The following is a 17,419-nucleotide window of genomic DNA, read 5'->3' on the forward strand; positions in this document are numbered from 1 at the left end:
ACCACAAGGACCCCCGGGGCTGAAGCCTCCTCTCTCTGTCTCTGATCAGAGCCGACACCAGACGTGATTAGCAGGCGCAGCAAATTCAATTTGTTAAATGAAATTGTATTTTGCCCACGGCTGCTTCTGTTTGATCCCTGGGGACAGAGGGGAGCAAGGGAGGGGAGCAGCAAGGGGAGGCCCAGGTATGGGGCTGGAGGGGGTACTGATGGCAGCGAGAGGCAGTGGGCTTGGGCAGGGAGGAATGCGCTACACCTCAGGAGGCAAAGGTGCCCCAGCCTAGGCAGGCCCTGGACCAGCCGGAGCTGAGCAGCACCGCCCCTGGGCTGACTCCCAGAGCCTGGGCGAACGTGGAGCCCGCCACGTCTCTTGGCACTCAGAGGTCCCTGCTTCTTGTTGGCTCACGTAGGCCACGCTCAACACGTAGCCTGTGCCACACCCTTCGAGGCCTGGGTAGGAGGGCAGAGGGGCTAGTCTGGGCTCTTTTGATGGACCCCTGCTGGAGCTGCCTGCCTCCTCCTCCCCCACGTGGGACTCAAGCCAAGGGTCAGAGGCGCTTCCGCTGCTGGGAGCAAGGGAGGAGAGTAGGGGTGGAGCAGCCTCCCCTCTGCGTGGGAACGGCCTGTGTGAGCAGGAGCAGGACAGGGTGGCCAGACTGACGCCTTGGGGCCTGAGGGGAGGAGTGGAAGAAGTGGATGGGCTGGCTGTCCGTGGTTTGCATGGCACTGGCAGCCCAGCCTGGCTTAGAAGTCTGGCCGGTCCTTCTTTAGCTTCTTATAGTCAGTGGAAACTGCAAGGAACTAAAAGGAGAGGGAAAGGGGGTTGCACTGAGTGCTCCAAGCCTCCCTTTGCTTATGGTACGGGAGTTGTAGGTCACCGGACCAGGAGGTAAGAGGATGGGGGGGTGACCCTAGAGCCATCAAGAGGTACCTTGTATTGGTCATTGGGACTCAGGCGGTTCCAGGGCTCCGGGTTGTTCTTTCTGTCCCAGCTGTGGAGCAGGAAGGGGAGGGTTAGGGTCTCCTCCCTGGGACCCAGGACTCTGTAACCCAATTTGACCCTCAAGCTCCAGCTAGAGGCTCTGGCCCCACCCCGGTACTCCCGCTTTCTGCCCTGGGGGTCCCATTTCCCAGGATTGACAAAGGAATGGTCATATTAGCAGATGCTGACAAGTGAGACAAGAAGCCTGTCACCATTGTCAGCATGGGACTGGGTGGCAAACTGACAACGGGGCCCAGGGACTCCCACTTGCTACCTGCCACCCTAGGTTAACCCTAAGAGCAGAGTAGTGGGAATCAGAGATCCCAAGGGGCTGGGTTTCTGGTGATGTGCCAGGAATTATAAAGCCGTTGGTGCGCCTTTCACTTCCGGACCCCCTCCGCGGGCCGGGTGTGAAATCTCCGCCCCACACTGGTCCCCAATGCCACCTCCAGCAGCTCACCCAGCCACACCCCCAGTGCTCTGGCAAGGACTTAGAGGTACCCAAAAGCCCGAGCCCACCGCTGGAGGAGCAGTGTCGTCATGGCAACCAGGCGGGGAGAGGGGGAGAGGCGTCGGTTCCGCATTTCAGGGCGGGCCAAGCTGAGGAGTGAGCAGTCAGGTGGGCTGGAGGGGATAAAGCGGTCTCCCAGGTCAGTGGGCTCCAGCCCTGAGATGCAGGTTGGTACAGTCGAAGGTGCATGCAGCAGGGCACGGGATCCCTACTAGGGCCACCTATTTCCACTGCATCTTGCCTCACCCAGCCCCCACTGAGCATCCCAAGCCCCGCCTTTACCAGACGTCGGGGCTGCGCAGGGCGAGTCGCAGCAAGTAGAGCCCAGCGCTGCCCATGCCCAGGCAGATGAAGCCAATCATCGGGATGATCTGCGGGGAAGATGAAGAGCACTTCTGGGGTCAGCTCTCTCCCCGCAGTCACCCTTCACAAGTTTTTGTGCCCACCCCAACCCCACCCCGGGTCTGGTGCTCCCTCCCTGGAATCTCCTACAACCATATTTCCTGGCATGGTCTCCCTCACCCTACAGCAATCCTGTCCAAGGTAGTAGATTTGTGGGACACAGGGACTTTTCGGAGAGAGACTGGGGCAACCTTAGGGGAAGATTATGAGCGCTGAGGGACCTGGGCACAAGGCAAGGCGCTGGGGGATTTGAAGGGTGGGGCAGCAGGAAAGTTAGGAGTTAGAATCAGAGGTTCTGAGGACGGGACTCACCCCTGGATGTCTTTTGATCTGCTGGTAGAAGCGGGCCCCAAGACTGGCTCCTGCCATATCGTTTTTCCAGTGTCTGGTCTTCTCCAGTGGCTCTGTCCTCTCCCTCCTCCTGGGATCCCGCCCCTGAGTGGGGAGGGATCAGCCCAGCCCAGAGCAGCTTAGCTTGGCCCAGCCTGTGCTTCTTTGGACTCGCCCCACCCCAACTTAGCTCACTTTCTCCTCAATTCCAGGCCCAAAGCCTGGAGGGGAATTGTCTGGGAGCCAAGTGGTTTCTGCTCTCCCATTCTCTCCTCCAGATGCCTGCACCTGGACCAAGGGACACCATCATTCTTGGGGCTTTTGGCATCTGAGGGAAGGACCTCACTGGCATAGGACCCCATAAGATGTGGGAGGAGGCATGGTCATGGGACGGGCACTTAGCAAAATGCATGTGTAGAGTGTTCACAGGTGGGACCAGGAGGGGCCAGGGCCAATGAGGCCATGTGCAACACTTCCCTGACACCCCTAGAGCTGTCCAGGAGCAGGTCCTGAGAACCCTAGTTCTGTCCCCTTCACAGTACAGTGGGGGAAGGAGGAAGACAGGCCCACACCATAAAGCTCCCCCAGCCCCTCTTGTTCTGAGTGGTTTCTTCAGGTTGTGGTTGAACTGGAATCGTGGTTGGAGGCTGGAAGAACCAGGTGTATCTTAATCATGGCTCAGGATCAGGATGGAATATGCCAGTTTATTTGTTCTACCACAGTCATGGCAGTGGCGCTTGAGAGACTTGCTTGCTCTGCCTACCTGGGGTAGGGTAAAGGTGGGGCCACCCAAGGAGGCCATCCCCTTCCTCTGGCTGTGGGATGGAGAGGAAGGGAATGGAGTGGGGGTAACAGGAAAGATCAGACAGATGTTGAAAGAGAACAAGACACAGACACAGAACTGCGAGCGATTCCCTCCTGTCCTCAACCATCTCAGGTGGGTGCTATGCTGCCGCGGTTGGGAAGCCCACAACCCCCGTCTCTGGGGAATTTGGGTCTTAGGGACGCAGGAATCGAGTCCTAATATCTCTCCCCACTCCCACCATAACCTCCACCACCCCCTCCCTCCTTGCTGCTGAACCTGCAGAGCACCCCCCACCTCCCCTTCCAGAGCCTGCCCTGTGGAGGGCGCGGGCGGGAGCCAGTTACGCACCTATGGCTGGGATCCTCGGGGTACAGGGAGGGAGAGGGTGCTTTCTAGGGTCCCCCTCCCTTTCCTTCGCACTGATACCTCCACCGCCCCCTACTCTGACAAGCGCGGCTGTAATTAGGCTGCAGGGTCCCGGGCTCTCCGCCTCCCTCCGGCGGATAATGAGATAAAGTGTCAGAGACACGGCGAGAACAAAGAGACAGAGACTCGCTGCGATTTGTGTGGAGGGCGGGGGAGCGGGGCTGACGGGATGTCAGAGCCTCCAGCAGCCCAGCCCTCCCAGAGAAGAGCCCGCGCCTCCAGGGCCCAGGAAGGGAGGGTGTGTCCTGTCACCAGCGTACCCCAGCCCTCCAGTCTCTGGGACCAAAAAGCAACCCCAGAGCTCGAACTTGAGCGGCCGCACAGCTGGGCTGCACATCTGGTTCTCTGTGGCACAGCTGGGGAGCAAGGACGCGGGAATGGACGCCTGGTCCTTGCGCCTTTGCTCACGGGCCCTTGCCTGCCTCCTTGTGCCCTTTCTTCTGAGTTCCGGTGATCCCGGCCAGGTCCCAAATTCTCTGTCACACTCCTTTTCCAGGGCCGCCGCTGTTCCTCCGGCCTTGGGCCTCCGCCCAGCTCACCGAGCTGCAACGTTACATTATTACCTCCGCTCCGCCTCTCCGCCACTCTTTGACCCTTCTGCTTCTGGTCCCTGTCTCTGTGAACTTATTTCTAATCCCCCTTCCATCTTTGGTTCCCGTCTCTGGCTGGCCCATGGGGCCGATCTGGAACACAGGACTCCATCTCTCCTGGCTCCCCACACTTTCCCACCACGAGGACTCAGGCCACGCTGGCCCAGCGGGGTGAGGGACCGCAGGAGTCATTAGCCACAGATTAGGCGCGGCCCGGGATCCCGCTGGGACTGGACTCCAAGCGCTAACCCACACCAGGATCCCAATCCGCGCGCTGGCTGCACAGCGGGTCAAAGGCAGCGGGACTCAGCGGATTCAGCGTGTTGCAGGGGCCGTGGGCACGGGCGCCCCCTGGAGGCCGAGGGGCCCCCAAGCTCGGGGAAGAGGCCTTGGGCACCCCCTATCCGGCAGTGCCGACCCTGCACTCCTGGCATTCGGGCAGCTAAGTTGGTGCCTGGAGTCTCCGTCCACGCCCAGCGAGTACTCCGCCACTCCCGCCGCCAAGACAGTGGGTCCCGCAGCCTCCACTCTTCTCGTGTGAGATGGGACCGGAGGGCGGAGAGGGGACGCGGAAGCTCCTGTCTCGCCAGCCACAATCAGCACCCAGGGTTCAGGCGGGTTCCTCTTCTGGGGCTGGGCAGACTCAGATGCCTGGGGGCGGGGGAGGCGGGGGCTTCATCTCTGCTTCTGGGCTGCAGATTCGAGATTGCCCTAAACCCTCTGACCTGGCCTGTCCTAGCCTCTCACTGCCCTTCTTTCTGCCTCTTGTTCGGGCGGTCTGTCTGCTTCCTCTCTCTGGATATGTCCATCTCTCTCTTCCTTATCATTCTGGCTGTGTCTGTCTGCTCTCTTTCTTGCTGCCTTCCCTACCTGGCTTTGTCCCTCTGCATCGGTTTCTCTGTGTCTCTCTGTGTCTCGCTCCCTCCCTTCACATCTCTCCATCTAACTGTGTCTCTCTTTACTAATGCCTCTCTTTGTCTCTGTCTTTATTTCTGTCTCTCCCCGACCCCATTCCCCAGCTCTATTCCTATTCTCTGGGTTGCTACTTCTGGGGACTGCAGCAGCCCAACAGGGCAGCCCGGGGACGCCTGGGGCACTGCCCAGGGTTCTCCTCCTCAGTGCCCAGGGTCCTCCTCCTCAGTGCCCAGGGTCCTCCTCCTGGTCACCTCCACATGCCCGTCACCTCCGCGCAGCGTTGGTCTTCCCGCCGCAGCTGTGGGACGTGGAGGGGCGCCCGGGAGGGAAGACACAGGGCCCAGCATCTGCTCGGGAGCCCCGGGGCCCCTGACCCCCTCTGCCATTATTAAGGGTGCCGGTTCCCGAGGCACCGAGATGATCATGATTGCATCAGCCAGACAGAAGCGAAGCCGGGAGCTGCGCGGTGAGCGAGCAAGTGAGACAAAGACGCCCGCGCCATCTGTTTATGCAAAGCGCTCTCCGCCGGGCACCCCGGCGTCCGGCTCCTGGCCGGGCTTGGGGCAAGGGTCATAAGCCCATTCCCACCAGGCTCCCCCACCGCGCCTTGGCTTCCCCTCTCCTCAGCACCCAGAGGGGCCGCGGGGCGAGCGGAACGGAGAAGGGGCGGGGGTATTGATGTGATTGGAGCGGACGCGGCTGTTTCTTCAATAATGGATGGAGATGATGCGGACGGCGAAGCCGAGCTGGCCGGGAGAGGAGAGAGGAATAGAAATGGGGAAAGGAAGGAGTGGGGGCGGGAGACTCACTACGGCGCGCGCGCGCGTGCGCACGTGCGTCACACTGTCATTCGGATACACGCCGCCGCGCGGCTCACACCCAGGCACACGCCCACGCATTGTCACCGAGACACACATACCTGCAGGCGGAGACGCGATAGCAACACACACTCCCCGCTGGCTCTTCCTGATTTTCACACATACCTGCAGGCGGAGACGCACGGAAACGCCCCCACGCGGAGGCACATCCGGGCAAAATCACCCAGATGGGAGCTGGGGAGCGGGAAGTGGACAAACCCGACAGATATAGACACACTCGGGGCACAGACACACACCCGGACACAGAGTCGGACACACCTGGGGCTCAGGTGGACACACCTCACATACCCAGGGAACAAACGGACACACACAAACCACACGCCGGGGATACAGACGTCCATAATTGCCTGGGGCACGGAGAGACCACCCACACCCACTCAGAGGCTAGCACACCTTAGTATATGCAAGAGTTGCCATCTGTGCCCTGCAGGGTGGAATGTGGCAGGGAGGTCCTCAGGGTCTCCGGAGCAGGCCTCGTTAACCTAGCAGTATAATGAAGTCTTGGTGACAGGAGGCGCCTGGGGCTGTGGACTAAGAGGCCCGTGCGCCAGGGCTTAGCTGCCTGCAAGCTTCCTTGACTGGCCCCTAGGGAGCGTGGTGTCGATGTTGGGCCGCCCCTGAGCAGCAGACCCGGGGGACCCCACAGACCCAAATCGGGCAGTTTGGTGGAGGGAGAACCCAAAGGGAACATTGGAGCTGCACCAGAAGATTCTCAGGATCCCCAACACGGCTGCCAGTGGGGTTTATAGAGAGGGTCACTCTGTACTCTGCCCTTTCCCCCCGTGCTGCCCAGTCTTCCAACTTCAAGGGGCACGTGTGTGTGTGTGTGTGTGTGTGTGTGTGTGTGTGTGTGTGTGCGCGCGCGCGCGCGCTGAGTGGGCAGTGGAGGAGGTGGGGTGCGGGTTGTCTTGTACCCCAGTACCGGCCCTTCCTCGGATCTGTTTTCAATTCATTCTGCTCCTTGGCCCAGACTTATGACCTTTGCAGCGTGCGGCAGTATCATCCATCACCTAGGCGCCGCTTACGGGGATGAAGGGCGCTGGGAGCTCACACAGGGTCGCTGTCACGCCTACCGCGCTCTCTGGGGACCTGCTCTCTGGCCCGCAGGCCAGGGCTTAACAGTCTTGGTGAGTACTGAGGGGAGGGTGTGACCATGGGGCTCCATCGGGACACTGGGTCACATGTCCCCACCCCTGGTACCCTAGCACCCCTCCTTCAAGTTCAGCACAGCCTGTTTCCCCGCTTTTCCCGCCCCCCTTCTCTCGGGCCCTTTGCTTAATTTCCTATTAACTGCTGATAAATCCAATTAAACCGCCGCTCTAATTAGGGACAGCTGCCGGCTCAGTGAGGCTAGGGAGGGGGGCGCCCCCCGAGTGTAGGGAGAGAACAGCCGTTCTCCCTGCTCCTCGGCATCCGCACACCAGCATTGCCGCCCAATGAGCCAGTAAATTGGTTTTGCCTGAGCATTGATGGGGGGCCCTCTCGAGGATCTCGGGGGGGCTCTGGTTTTGAGTCCCTCAGACCTTGATGAATAGAGACGACCCGAGCCCTCGCGGTCCCTCCCCTCATACATTCCTGTTAGGTGGATTTCAAGGAAGGATGAGGACAGAAGGCTTGATTTGCGTATGGTTGGTGTGTGTGTTTGCCTGTGATCTGCTCCTATTCCAGCTCAATCGCGATTAAAGGGGGGGTTTTCTTTAATGACTCCACCTCCACCCCCTCAGGCATCCGGGACCGTCAAGGGCAAAGGGAACAGAAAACTGAACTCGGTCCTGCAGTCTTCTTGTGTGCTTCCCTACCCCCATCACACCTCAGCCTTCTGGAAGGGGGGCGCGCCTGTCCCAGGCCCTCCTCCCAGCTGAGTCTCGGCCCTCCCCCCGCCAGCAGCAGATGGTGCCCGGGCTCCCGCTGCCAACCTTGCTAGGCGGTGCCAACCTCAGTCCTGGCAGACAACGGGCAGACGAGAAGAGGAGCTCCTGGCTGGCCAAGCCGACCCTCCCCCACCCGGCATCGAGCTCAAGACCCCCCCCACACGCTTGCCCCACTCCAGCGACCACTTCAGCCTCCCTCTCACTGGGTCCGCTCCCAGGTCCCCAAACTCCTCGTCTCCTTCTGCTCCCTTCCCCACACCTTCCCGCTCTTCGCCACCTGCCGCCCTGACCAGGGCCGGCGCATTTGCATATTTGCATATGCAAATAATAACATTTGCATACGGCGCTCCGCAGGGGGTCTCCGCGAGAGCCGGTTAGCTGTCTGCCCTCCGTCCTCACTCGGAACCTGTCGGAAAGGGTTAGGGCAGGGGCCGCGTGGGAGGGGTTAGGCCCCCGGCCTAGCTAGCTCGGTTCCCGGAGGACTTGAGGAAGTGTTGCCATGGAGACGGCACGCACCCCACCCCCTCCCAGGCCCAGGGTCTCGGGCTTGGTGTCTCTGGTTCTCTCCCCTTACCCACCCTCTACCCCCTTCCATCCCTCGCTCTCCAACCGAGATCTTGCATCGCCCCCTGGCGGCCTAACTCGGCGCCAAGCCAGATTCGAAATACAAGAGGCTGCCTGCGGCTAAATAGCCAAGAGCAAGGGGGACTTTACCCTACTACAAGAACCGGCTCCCAGCCGCTGGGGCGCCGGGGCGGCGACTGCAGCCCCGCGCTCCCCTTTCTTCACTGACCACAGAGGCCTCACCTGGCGGGCGCACTTGTCTTCCCACCTCCCGCCAACCTCAGCCCAGATGGGTCTCAGGTTACCCGATGGTAACGAGGTCGGGCAGTTAGGGAGGATTCTCCACCCCTCCGCAGGCCCTCTCCTCAACCCCAGTTAAAGAACAACTTTTCTAAGTTTTGTCAAAAGTTTAATAAAACTTGCAACATTCGACAGTTCATCCTCCCTCGCCCCCGCCCCCCGCCCCAGTCCCTCGCTTCTGCTAGTAGATATGCGTTTTTTTCCAGCTCTTGCAAGCGGGGCCTGAAAGGTTTCGGATCCGGGCTGCTCTGGGCAGCACGTATCCGAGGCTCCAGGCTGGGGAACAGGGCGAGAACCAGTCCCTTTCCGGAAGCCCCGTCGCGCTCAGGCGGGCCTTCCAACCCCTCCTCTCCCAGCAGTTCTGTTGTTTTCGCCCCCTCCCCAAACTCCACTGGGCCCGCCCAGAATGGGGTGTGGGTGTCTCCCACTTGCAGGCGCCCGCACGCCTAGATCTCCTCCAGAAAGTCGGTGGGAAACAGCCCCACCTTGCGGCCGGTGTAGACCTTGACGTAGCCGCCCGCTTCGTCTCCTTTCTGCACCACGATCTAGAAGATTAAAGGATCAGAAGTAGGAGAGGAATCAAAGGAAACGGTAGGAGAGGACAGCAGGGGAGCCGGGGGTTACAGGGGCTCACCCTAATCTCATTAATGGTTAAGCTCTCCAAGGAGTGTGGTCGGCTAGGGAGCATTCAGGCCTGGGATTGGATTGGGGCAACAGCCTACCTGGTCCTTCTTGAGAGTGATCTGCCCTATCTCGCGGTTCCCCACGAAGGATCTTGTCACGCGGTGCACACGTTCTCCAGCCCGGACCCGAATGATGAAGTTTGGAGGGAAAAATCCGACCTTCTCCCCGATTTTCCCCTAGGGAAGATAGTAGGGAGAGTCCATCTCTCAATGTCGGGTTCGTGACTCAACCCACACTCCATCCTAGCCCTAGCCATTTTTCTCACCCGCCACCATTCTTCATTGGAGTCATCAATGACTGTGATCTTCTCTCCTGGCCTGAGAGGGGAAAAGAGAGGCCTCACTCACATAGCAGGTCCCCTTCTGTGCCCCTGGTCCAGCATCAATAGGCTCCAAGCCCTGAGTCCCCCTTTTTCCTTTCCCTTGGGGGAACCCAGCTCTTTCCTCTTCACTCCACAGTACCAGCCCCCTGCCCCAAGGCCTCTCACGGGAAATCCAGATCGTCCTTCTCCAGGGCTTTGAACCGATAGAGAGCCACAAAGTAATGAGACTGCTGGAAGCCAGGCTGCTTGTGCTGGGGGTGAAAGGGAATGATGAGTCTTAGGGCTCCTCTACCCCACACTGAGGGGCAGGATTCCAAGGCAGGGACATTCACCACACACTCTACACTCCAACTCTCTTCTAGGTCCCCGAACTGAGAGAAGTGTTTTGGTTGTGGGTGGGTGTGCAAGGTGATGGAGAGAGTAGGTCAAGGGTGATGGGAAGCCTAGGAGTTAAAGAGTGAGCTTCCGCCAGGGCCATGAGTGGTGGTGTCAGAGCTGGGTTGGGGAGAGGACTGGGGTCCTTGCAGGGAGGAAAGATTCTTACCTTGTCATCAGGTGTCTTCTTCTCAGCCTTCTTATCCCCTTCAGGGTTTCCTGGGATAGGAAACACCAACAAATTGTCTGTCTCCTGGAGGTCAATTCTTATTCTCTTACCCTTCTGTGGAAAGGCCTCATCTATCCAAAGCTGGCCTGCCCTTTGCTCCTCCACCCTCTGTGCCACAGCTGAGCCTCTAATCCTACTCCATCTCTGGATGGAGGTGGGTGACACTCACCATCCTGGGGTTTGCCTTCCTCTGGTCTGGCCGACTCTGGCTCCTCCTCCATCATGGCTGCTAGAGGCTGGAGGGGGCACCAGAGTTAGGGAGACGCTGTCTTGGGAACCCATGCCCTGGCTCTCTATAATCAGGTCAGAGAACTACAGAGTAATGGGATCTCAGGGTTGGAAGAGGCCTTGGAGGAAATATCTAGCCCAGCCCTCTGCTTAATGCACGAACTTTCTCTAAAACATCCTATCAGGTGGGTCACCCACATTCTGCTTGAATGTAGCTAAATGACAGGGAATTCACTACCAGATTCCAGGTCCTTGACTATGCTGTCAGCCTTTAAAAATACTCCAGTGTGTAAGTAAAAAATGAGCAGCATGGCCAGGCGCGGTGGCTTACACCTGTAATCCCAGCACTTTGGGAGGCTGAGGTGGGCGGATCACCTGAGGTCGGGAGTTCGAGACCAGCCTGACCAACATGGAGAAACCTCCTCTCTACTAAAAATACAAGATTAGCCAGGCGTGGTGGCGCATGCCTGTAATCCCAGCTACTTGGGAGGTTGAGGCAGGATAATTACTTGACTCTGGGAGGCGGAGTTTGTGGTGAGCCAAGATCATGCCATTGCACTCCAGCCTGGGCAACAACAGCGAAACTCCGTCAAAAAAAAAAAAAAAAAAAAAAAGAGCAGCACAATTTTTATAATTCCCTTAAAAGAATATAACCCAAGAGTATGTTAGCCCTTCTGGAAGCAGCCAAATCACACTGCTAGTGCCTTGTAAGTCAGAATTCACTCCATAGAAATCCCTTATCTGTGCCCAACCTCCATATCAACAAGTCTGAGGCCAGATTTCTAGTTCTGTTTTTTGCAGGTGATTTTTTGATCAAGAACAAATATGTACATTTATCTTTTCTTTTCTTTTTTTTTTTTTTTTTTTGAGACAAGATCTTGCTTTCTCCCTCAGGCTGAAGTGTGAAGTGCAGTGGCTCACTGCAACCTCTGCCTCCCGGGTTCAAGCGATTCTCCTGCCTCAGCCTCCCAAGTAGCTGGGATTATAAGTGAGTGCCACCACGCCCTGGAGATATATATATATATATATATAGTGTGTGTGTGTGTGTGTGTTTTCAGTAGAGACAGGGTTTCACCATGTTGGCCAGGCAGGTTTCGAACTCCTGACCTCAAGTAATCTGCCCACCTTGGCGTCCCAAAGTGTTGGGATTACAGGCGTGAGCCACCGCACCTGGCATGAACATACAATTTGTATCTTCATTATATCTAAATCATGTTATAACGCACCAGAAATCTCCCTCTAGCTGTATAATACTGAAAGGACCTGGACTCTGAGTACTGCCACTCAACCAATTTTAGGAGTCCATCTAACTGTAACCATCATCCATACTGGTCCAATCCTGGTTGTCCAGAAAGATATAAGAATATTCTAACAAATTCCATGCTGAACTGAATGCAAATCTATGGCATTACTAACCTAGAAACCCTGTTACAAAAGGAAATGAGGTTTATCTTGGCCAGTAGCTTTGTGCCTCAGTTTCATCATCTGTAAAATGAATGGGTCAGACCAGATGATCTTCATGGATCCTTGCATGGCTCTAGAATTCTCCAGTTACTTGGCATGACAAGTTCTCTTTCCTACATCCAAAAGCACAGCTCTTGCCTCTGTCACCCAGCAATGCCAAAGACTTTGGGCCTAGCCTTCATGTGGTTGTAGTGGCTAATCTGACTATTTCAGAAGGAAGCTGAGAAAACGTAATCTATGGCTAGAGTTCTTAACCAGAGGCCCATGGTGAGTGAGCTGCAGTAGGTCCCAAAACCCCCTAAAATTGCATGCAAAAATATTTCTGTTGGGTTATGTGCAATTTTTTTTTTCTTTTTCTTTTCTTTTTTTTTTTTTTAAGACAGAATCTCACTCTGTCGGCTAGGCTGGCGTGCAGTGGCACGATCTCGGCTCACTGCAACCTCCGCCTCCTGGGCTCAAGCAATTCTCCTGCCTCAGCCTCCCAAGTAGCTGGGATTACAGGCGTGTGCTACCACACCTGGCTAATTTTTGTATTTTTAGTGGAGACGGGGTTTCACCATGTTGGCCAGGCTGGTCTCAAACTCCTGACCTCAGGTAATCCACCCGCCTTGGCCTCCCAAAGTGCTGGGATTACAGGCATGAGCCACCTCACCCGGCCTTTTTTTTTTTTTTTTTTTGAGATGGAGTCTTGCTCTGTCACCCAGGCTAGAGTGCAGTGGTGTGATTTCAGCTCACTGCAACCTCCGCCTCCTGGGTTCAAGTGATTCTCTTGCCTCAGCCTCCCGAGTAGCTGGGATTACACACAACCATGCCTGGCTAATTTTTGTATTTTTAGTAAAGACGAGGTTTCACCATGTTGGCCAGGATGGTCTTGATCTCCTGGCTTCATGATCCACCCGCCCTGGCCTTCCAAAGTGCTGGGATTACAGGCATGAGCCACCATGCCTGGTCGGGTTATGTGCAATTTTAGGGGAAGATAATCCATTACTTCTGTCAGCTTCCCAAATGGGAAAATGACCTGCTCCATGGGATCTCTGGGAGGGACCTCGTGGGGAGGTACAGTGCTCACATTTTTTTTATCTGCCTGTCCCTTCTTCCGTTCCTTGTTTGCCATGATCACCCCAGTGCGCAGGGTTTCAAACACAGGGTCATTGCGATTGGCAGCAGCTAATCAAATTGGAGGAGAAAGAAGACATTATTGGGGAGGCAGAGAAAGGCTTGGAGGAAAGGAAGCGAAAGGCAGGATCGAGTAGATGGATACCCATGTGTGTGCTGGGTGGCAGTGGGGGCGCCGTGGGGGAAGATTAGGGAAGGGTCAGCTGAGCAATACCTAGGACACCGATCTAGAAAGGACTCTAAAAACATCACTGGTGATGTAATGTGAGGGAGAAAAGTATTTATCAGAACTCCTTCCAGGCAGAGCATTATATGACGTTTGAAAGACAACTTTGGTTGCTTGGGAGTTGAGACATGCTCAGAATCACTATTCTCCTTCTAAGGAGAATGGGCCCTTAACTTCTGGTTTTTGTTCTGCTGAATGGCATGTGTAAGCTGAGGTGCTGCCACCAATAGGTTCTTCTTTTTCACCCATGCTCTTCACAGAGTTCAGCCTCTGCTCCAAATAAATGTTGAGCAAATTTGTCAATGAATATACTTTTAAGGGTTGCCAAATTATGAACATGCCCAGGGTGCCTGCAGCCTTTGGGTCTTGCCCCAAGTCTGGTATGACTCTGTAGTAAGGATGAGGACAATCTAGAATCCTTGTTCTTGCTTAGAAATGATTTTGCACATGAAGAGCACAGATTCTGAAGCTAGCAACTGAAGATTCCAGTCTTGGCGCTACCTCTTGCTAACTGTATGTAGTTGCAACTAAATCTTATCTCCCTCTGCTGTAAAATGGGGATATTGCCTCTGCATCCAAATGGATATAAAAATGTTAGGTTGAGGGAGAATTATGGGAAATAGAAAGTTTCTGTTTCAGAATTTGGCTTCCAAAGCTAGAGATGGCATGAAACCATCTCTAGGCTTGCCCATTCCCTCATGTTCCATAAAGGGCACTTACAGAGATCTTTGATACAAGCGTACTGCTGGTTGCTGTAGAGTGGGGAACTATAGGCCCGACGGAAACCAGGCGGCTGTAGGATGGGATGGGAGGAAGCATTAGAGGTAGCAAAGTAAGGTCCAGAAGCCCATCTCTCCCATGAGTGCTCACCCTTTCTCAGAAAAAGAGATGGGCTGAGAAAGAAAAAGCAGAGAAATGAATGGGATGGAGGAGGGACCAGCAAGGGGTAGCTGGTGACATGTCTCCTCCTTTCTTTTTTTTTTGAGATGGAGTCTCGCTCTGTCGCCCAGGCTGGAGTGCAGTGGTGCAATCTCAGCTCACTGCAAGCTCCGCCTCCCGGGTTCACACCATTCTCCTGCCTCAGCCTCCCGAGTAGCTGGGACTACAGGTGCCCGCCACCACGTCTGGCTAATTTTTTGTATTTTTTAGTAGAGACAGGGTTTCACTGTGTTAACCAGGATGGTCTCCATCTCCTGACCTCGTGATCCGCCTGCCTCGGCCTCCCAAAGTGCTGGGATTACAGGTGTGAGCCACTGTGCCCGGCCATGTCACCTCTTTTCTACACCTTGTTCCCCAGAGCCTACTCACGATCTTGCCGAAGCATCTCTGCATTTCCACATAGGACTGACAGTGTTCATGGATGTTGGTTTTGCAGTTCTTACAGCGAAGCCCAAACTTGTTGTTGACTTGGGAGAGGGGGAGAAAATTCAGATAAGATTCCAGATTGCCCTTTCCCTTTGTACCACTGCTGCTACTCTTAGGTTCCCTTTTCTGTCTGGGACCTTACTTGCTCAATGTCTAACAGCATTGCCTTACACCAACTCTAGCCACAGCCCATCTGCTACAAATACTCCTCTCGTATGCCCTCTCCCCAACCTCTGCCTTCAACATCATACTCTCTTCACTCCCCTTTATGACTCACGAACAATCATCCGGGCACAGACATCACAGAACTTTGGCTTCTTGAAGAAATGATCTTTGAATTTGTGGGGCTTATCGTTGACCAGCTTAGGAGGTTCTGGGAGTGGCTCCTCCTCCTCCTCTTCTTCTTCTTCCTCTTCCTCATAAATGTAGTAGATGGGCCCACCCCCAGCTCCCACTGCCTCCCCATTGGCCTGGGGCTCTGGGGGAAGTTCCATTTCCTTTGTCCCTGTAGAACCTTTCCTGAGTAACTGCTTCAGCCGCTGTAGCTGAGGGAGGGAGTGAAGAAAACCCAACGTTAAAAGGACTTGTCACCCTCTCTAGAGTAGGGGGGCGTTAGAGCAAACTAGACAGTTTTCTAGTTTTGGGCAAGGAATGTACCCCAGGATTAGGCAGGTATTGGTATTGGGGACTGCAGGTGCTGGCCAGCAAAACATGAGTCACACACAAATGAGATCAATTTAAGCACTCTTCTTCAGCTGTAAAGGTTTCCTGGCCCCCCACACCCAGTGGTCACAGGCCCAGACTCACCCCGCTTTGCCGAGTCTCTGCTGGGAAGGAGGGCTTAGGGGACTCCAGCACCTCCTTTTCTGTCATCCTGCAAGAGGTTGGACCCCACTATGAAATCTAATCCCTTTCACTCTTCTCCCCCTTATTTCTGTCCCTTGCAGTAGGGCGGTACTCAAAGGGAAGGTTTTTGGAGAAACGTGATTAGAGATTTTGTTGTTGTTGAGATGGGGTTTCACTCTGTCACCCAGGTTGGAGTGCAGTGGCATGATCATGGCTCACTGCAGCCTTGACCTCCCAGCCTGAAGCAATCCCCCTACCTCAGCTTCCTGAGTAGCTGGAATACAAGGTGCACACTACTTGGCTACCTTTTTATTTTTTGTAGAGACATGGTCTTGCTTTGTTGCCTAGGCTTACCCCAACTAGCTCAAGCAATCCTCCCGTTTCAACCCCCAAAGTGTTGAGATTCCAGGCGTGAGCCACTGCACTGGGCCAAATACAGATCATTTGGCAGGTTTTATTAACAGATTTCATGGAAGTCTAGGAAAAAGCCCAACATGACCAGGCGCGGTGGTGCATGCCTGTAATCCCAGCACTTTGGGAGGCTGAGGCGGGCAGATCACTAGAGATCAGGAGTTCAAGACTAGCCTGGCCAACATGGTGAAACCCCATCTCTACTAAATATACAAAAATTAGCCGGGCGTGATGGTGGACACCAGTAATTCCATCTACTCAGGAAGCTAAGGAAGGAGAATCACTTGAACCCAGGAGGTTGCAGTGAGCCAGAATTGTGCCACTGCCCTCCAGCCTGGGTGACAGAGCAAGACTCCATCTCAAAAAAAAAAAATAAATAAAAATAAAAATAAAAAAATAAATAAATAAATCCCAACAGACTAAAGAGCTCCCCAATTAGTTCCTCAAACTGATACTCATCCTTCCATCCTGAGGGGAGACCCCATAGTTTACAGCCCTTACAGTGTTCAAGGCTGCATGGTTTATGTTATTTTCCTATAGGTACTTTGTTTCTCTTGGGAATCTGTGGGCAACAGAGATGTGATGCATACCTTCCCAGATCTCCTCTCTTCAAGAGGTTTAATGTGTGTCCTCGTGTGCGCACAAGGAAGGATGGACTGCAGACATTTGTCCTCCCCTACTTCTTTCTTGAGCCCTGGGGGCCCTGTGCCTAGTTCTGTCCCAGCCTGCCTCAGGGCTCAGCTATTTTAAGTTTTCAGGGTAATATGAGCCTTTCCTTCCCTTACTACTTCATTCCCTTTACCCCACCCCCATCCCCCCTCCAATCCTAACTCATCCTAGAGTAGAATAATAATTTTACTCCTAAAACCCAAACGACTCACAGACAAGGAAAGAAATGAAGAAGCTGAATAGATTATAGATCAGGGCAGCTGGCGTGAGCAGTCGTGGAAATCGAGAGGATGAAGAGGTAACTTACGTTTGGGATTCCCTAAATCAGTCCACAGTCTGTAGAGGGAGCTGGGAGCCCCGAGGCCTTGATGGTGGTGCTGGGGAAAAACTGGTCCTCTTCCTTGGGGGCTAAGCCCCCCCAGTACCCTGTGTTCACACCAGCTACCCAGTCGCTATTTGTAGACCTCCTAACCTTCTGCCTTGGTGTCAGGGCTGAAATGACAGGGCTGGAGGAAAGTGAACAGCTGAGAAACACAGCTGACACAGAGAAATTGGACACTGAGAGGTCTGGGGCAGGGCTGGACCCTAACTCCTCCCATCCCTCCAGAGCTGCTGTTCCTTGATTCTTCATCTAAGGTGAACAGGTGAATAATGGCCAAATTCAGCAAGGGACAGTTTCTGTTCATGCTCATATAACATTTAAAGGGAGTTTATTTTTATTTTTCATTTATTTTTTGAGACAGGGTAAAAAAAAAAAAAACGACTAATTCGAACTCATAGAACTCTCCTATCAGCCATACTAGATGGCTTTCTTTTTTTTTTTCTTTTGAGACAGAGTCTTGCTCTTGTCACCCAGGCTGGAGTGCAATGAAGTGATCCGGACTCACTGCAACCTCCCAGGTTCAAGCGAT

At 54.8% G+C, this 17,419-nt stretch overlaps 2 protein-coding genes and 1 long non-coding RNA gene across 18 annotated transcripts; 1 reads left to right on the forward strand and 2 right to left on the reverse strand.

The window, feature by feature from the left end:
• Positions 1-89: 89 nt before the first annotated feature.
• On the reverse strand, positions 90-2,281 carry NDUFA4L2 (NDUFA4 mitochondrial complex associated like 2). Its single transcript, XM_005571303.4, has 4 exons — positions 2,207-2,281; positions 1,775-1,863; positions 931-991; positions 90-800 (listed from the first exon to the last, which is right to left on the reverse strand). Exons 1-4 carry the CDS (start codon positions 2,261-2,263, stop codon positions 744-746), a joined length of 264 nt encoding a protein of 87 aa, XP_005571360.1. The 5' UTR covers positions 2,264-2,281; the 3' UTR covers positions 90-743.
• Positions 2,282-6,711: 4,430 nt separating this feature from the next.
• On the forward strand, positions 6,712-8,703 carry LOC141408067 (uncharacterized). The gene is made up of 2 exons (XR_012420377.1): positions 6,712-6,965; positions 7,563-8,703. It is a non-coding gene; the product is annotated as an uncharacterized lncRNA (long non-coding RNA).
• STAC3 (SH3 and cysteine rich domain 3) lies at positions 8,661-17,010 on the reverse strand. 16 transcript variants are annotated; one of them, XM_005571317.4, is made up of 12 exons: positions 16,816-17,010; positions 15,390-15,456; positions 14,860-15,127; positions 14,526-14,623; positions 13,938-14,010; positions 12,945-13,042; positions 10,353-10,419; positions 10,124-10,173; positions 9,745-9,830; positions 9,523-9,574; positions 9,296-9,433; positions 8,661-9,118 (listed from the first exon to the last, which is right to left on the reverse strand). In XM_005571317.4, exons 2-12 carry the CDS (start codon positions 15,453-15,455, stop codon positions 9,020-9,022), a joined length of 1,095 nt encoding a protein of 364 aa, XP_005571374.1. In that variant the 5' UTR covers position 15,456; positions 16,816-17,010; the 3' UTR covers positions 8,661-9,019. The 16 variants fall into 16 exon arrangements, 11 of the variants coding, with proteins under 11 accessions (XP_005571374.1, XP_005571375.1, XP_073863375.1 ...); XR_012420372.1 differs by lacking the exon at positions 10,353-10,419; XR_012420374.1 differs by lacking the exon at positions 9,745-9,830.
• Positions 17,011-17,419: the final 409 nt, after the last annotated feature.

Source organism: Macaca fascicularis, chromosome 11, assembly GCF_037993035.2.
Source record: "Macaca fascicularis isolate 582-1 chromosome 11, T2T-MFA8v1.1".
NCBI lineage: Eukaryota > Metazoa > Chordata > Mammalia > Primates > Cercopithecidae > Macaca > Macaca fascicularis.

Bases quoted from the DNA above. Each gene is read 5' to 3' on its own strand.
- NDUFA4L2 (XM_005571303.4), bottom strand. From the start codon at position 2,263: ATGGCAGGAGCCAGTCTTGGGGCCCGCTTCTACCAGCAGATCAAAAGA. The intron at 992-1,774 runs GTAAAGGCGGGG...CCTGCTCCACAG, and splicing joins CTGCGCAGCCCCGACGTCTG to CTGGGACAGAAAGAACAACC. The intron at 801-930 runs GTACCTCTTGAT...CTCTCCTTTTAG, and splicing joins GTCCCAATGACCAATACAAG to TTCCTTGCAGTTTCCACTGA.
- STAC3 (XM_005571317.4), bottom strand. From the start codon at position 15,455: ATGACAGAAAAGGAGGTGCTGGAGTCCCCTAAGCCCTCCTTCCCAGCA. The intron at 15,128-15,389 runs GTGAGTCTGGGC...TCCCTCCCTCAG, and splicing joins CAGAGACTCGGCAAAGCGGG to CTACAGCGGCTGAAGCAGTT. The intron at 9,119-9,295 runs GTAGGCTGTTGC...TTAATCTTCTAG, and splicing joins TCACTCTCAAGAAGGACCAG to ATCGTGGTGCAGAAAGGAGA.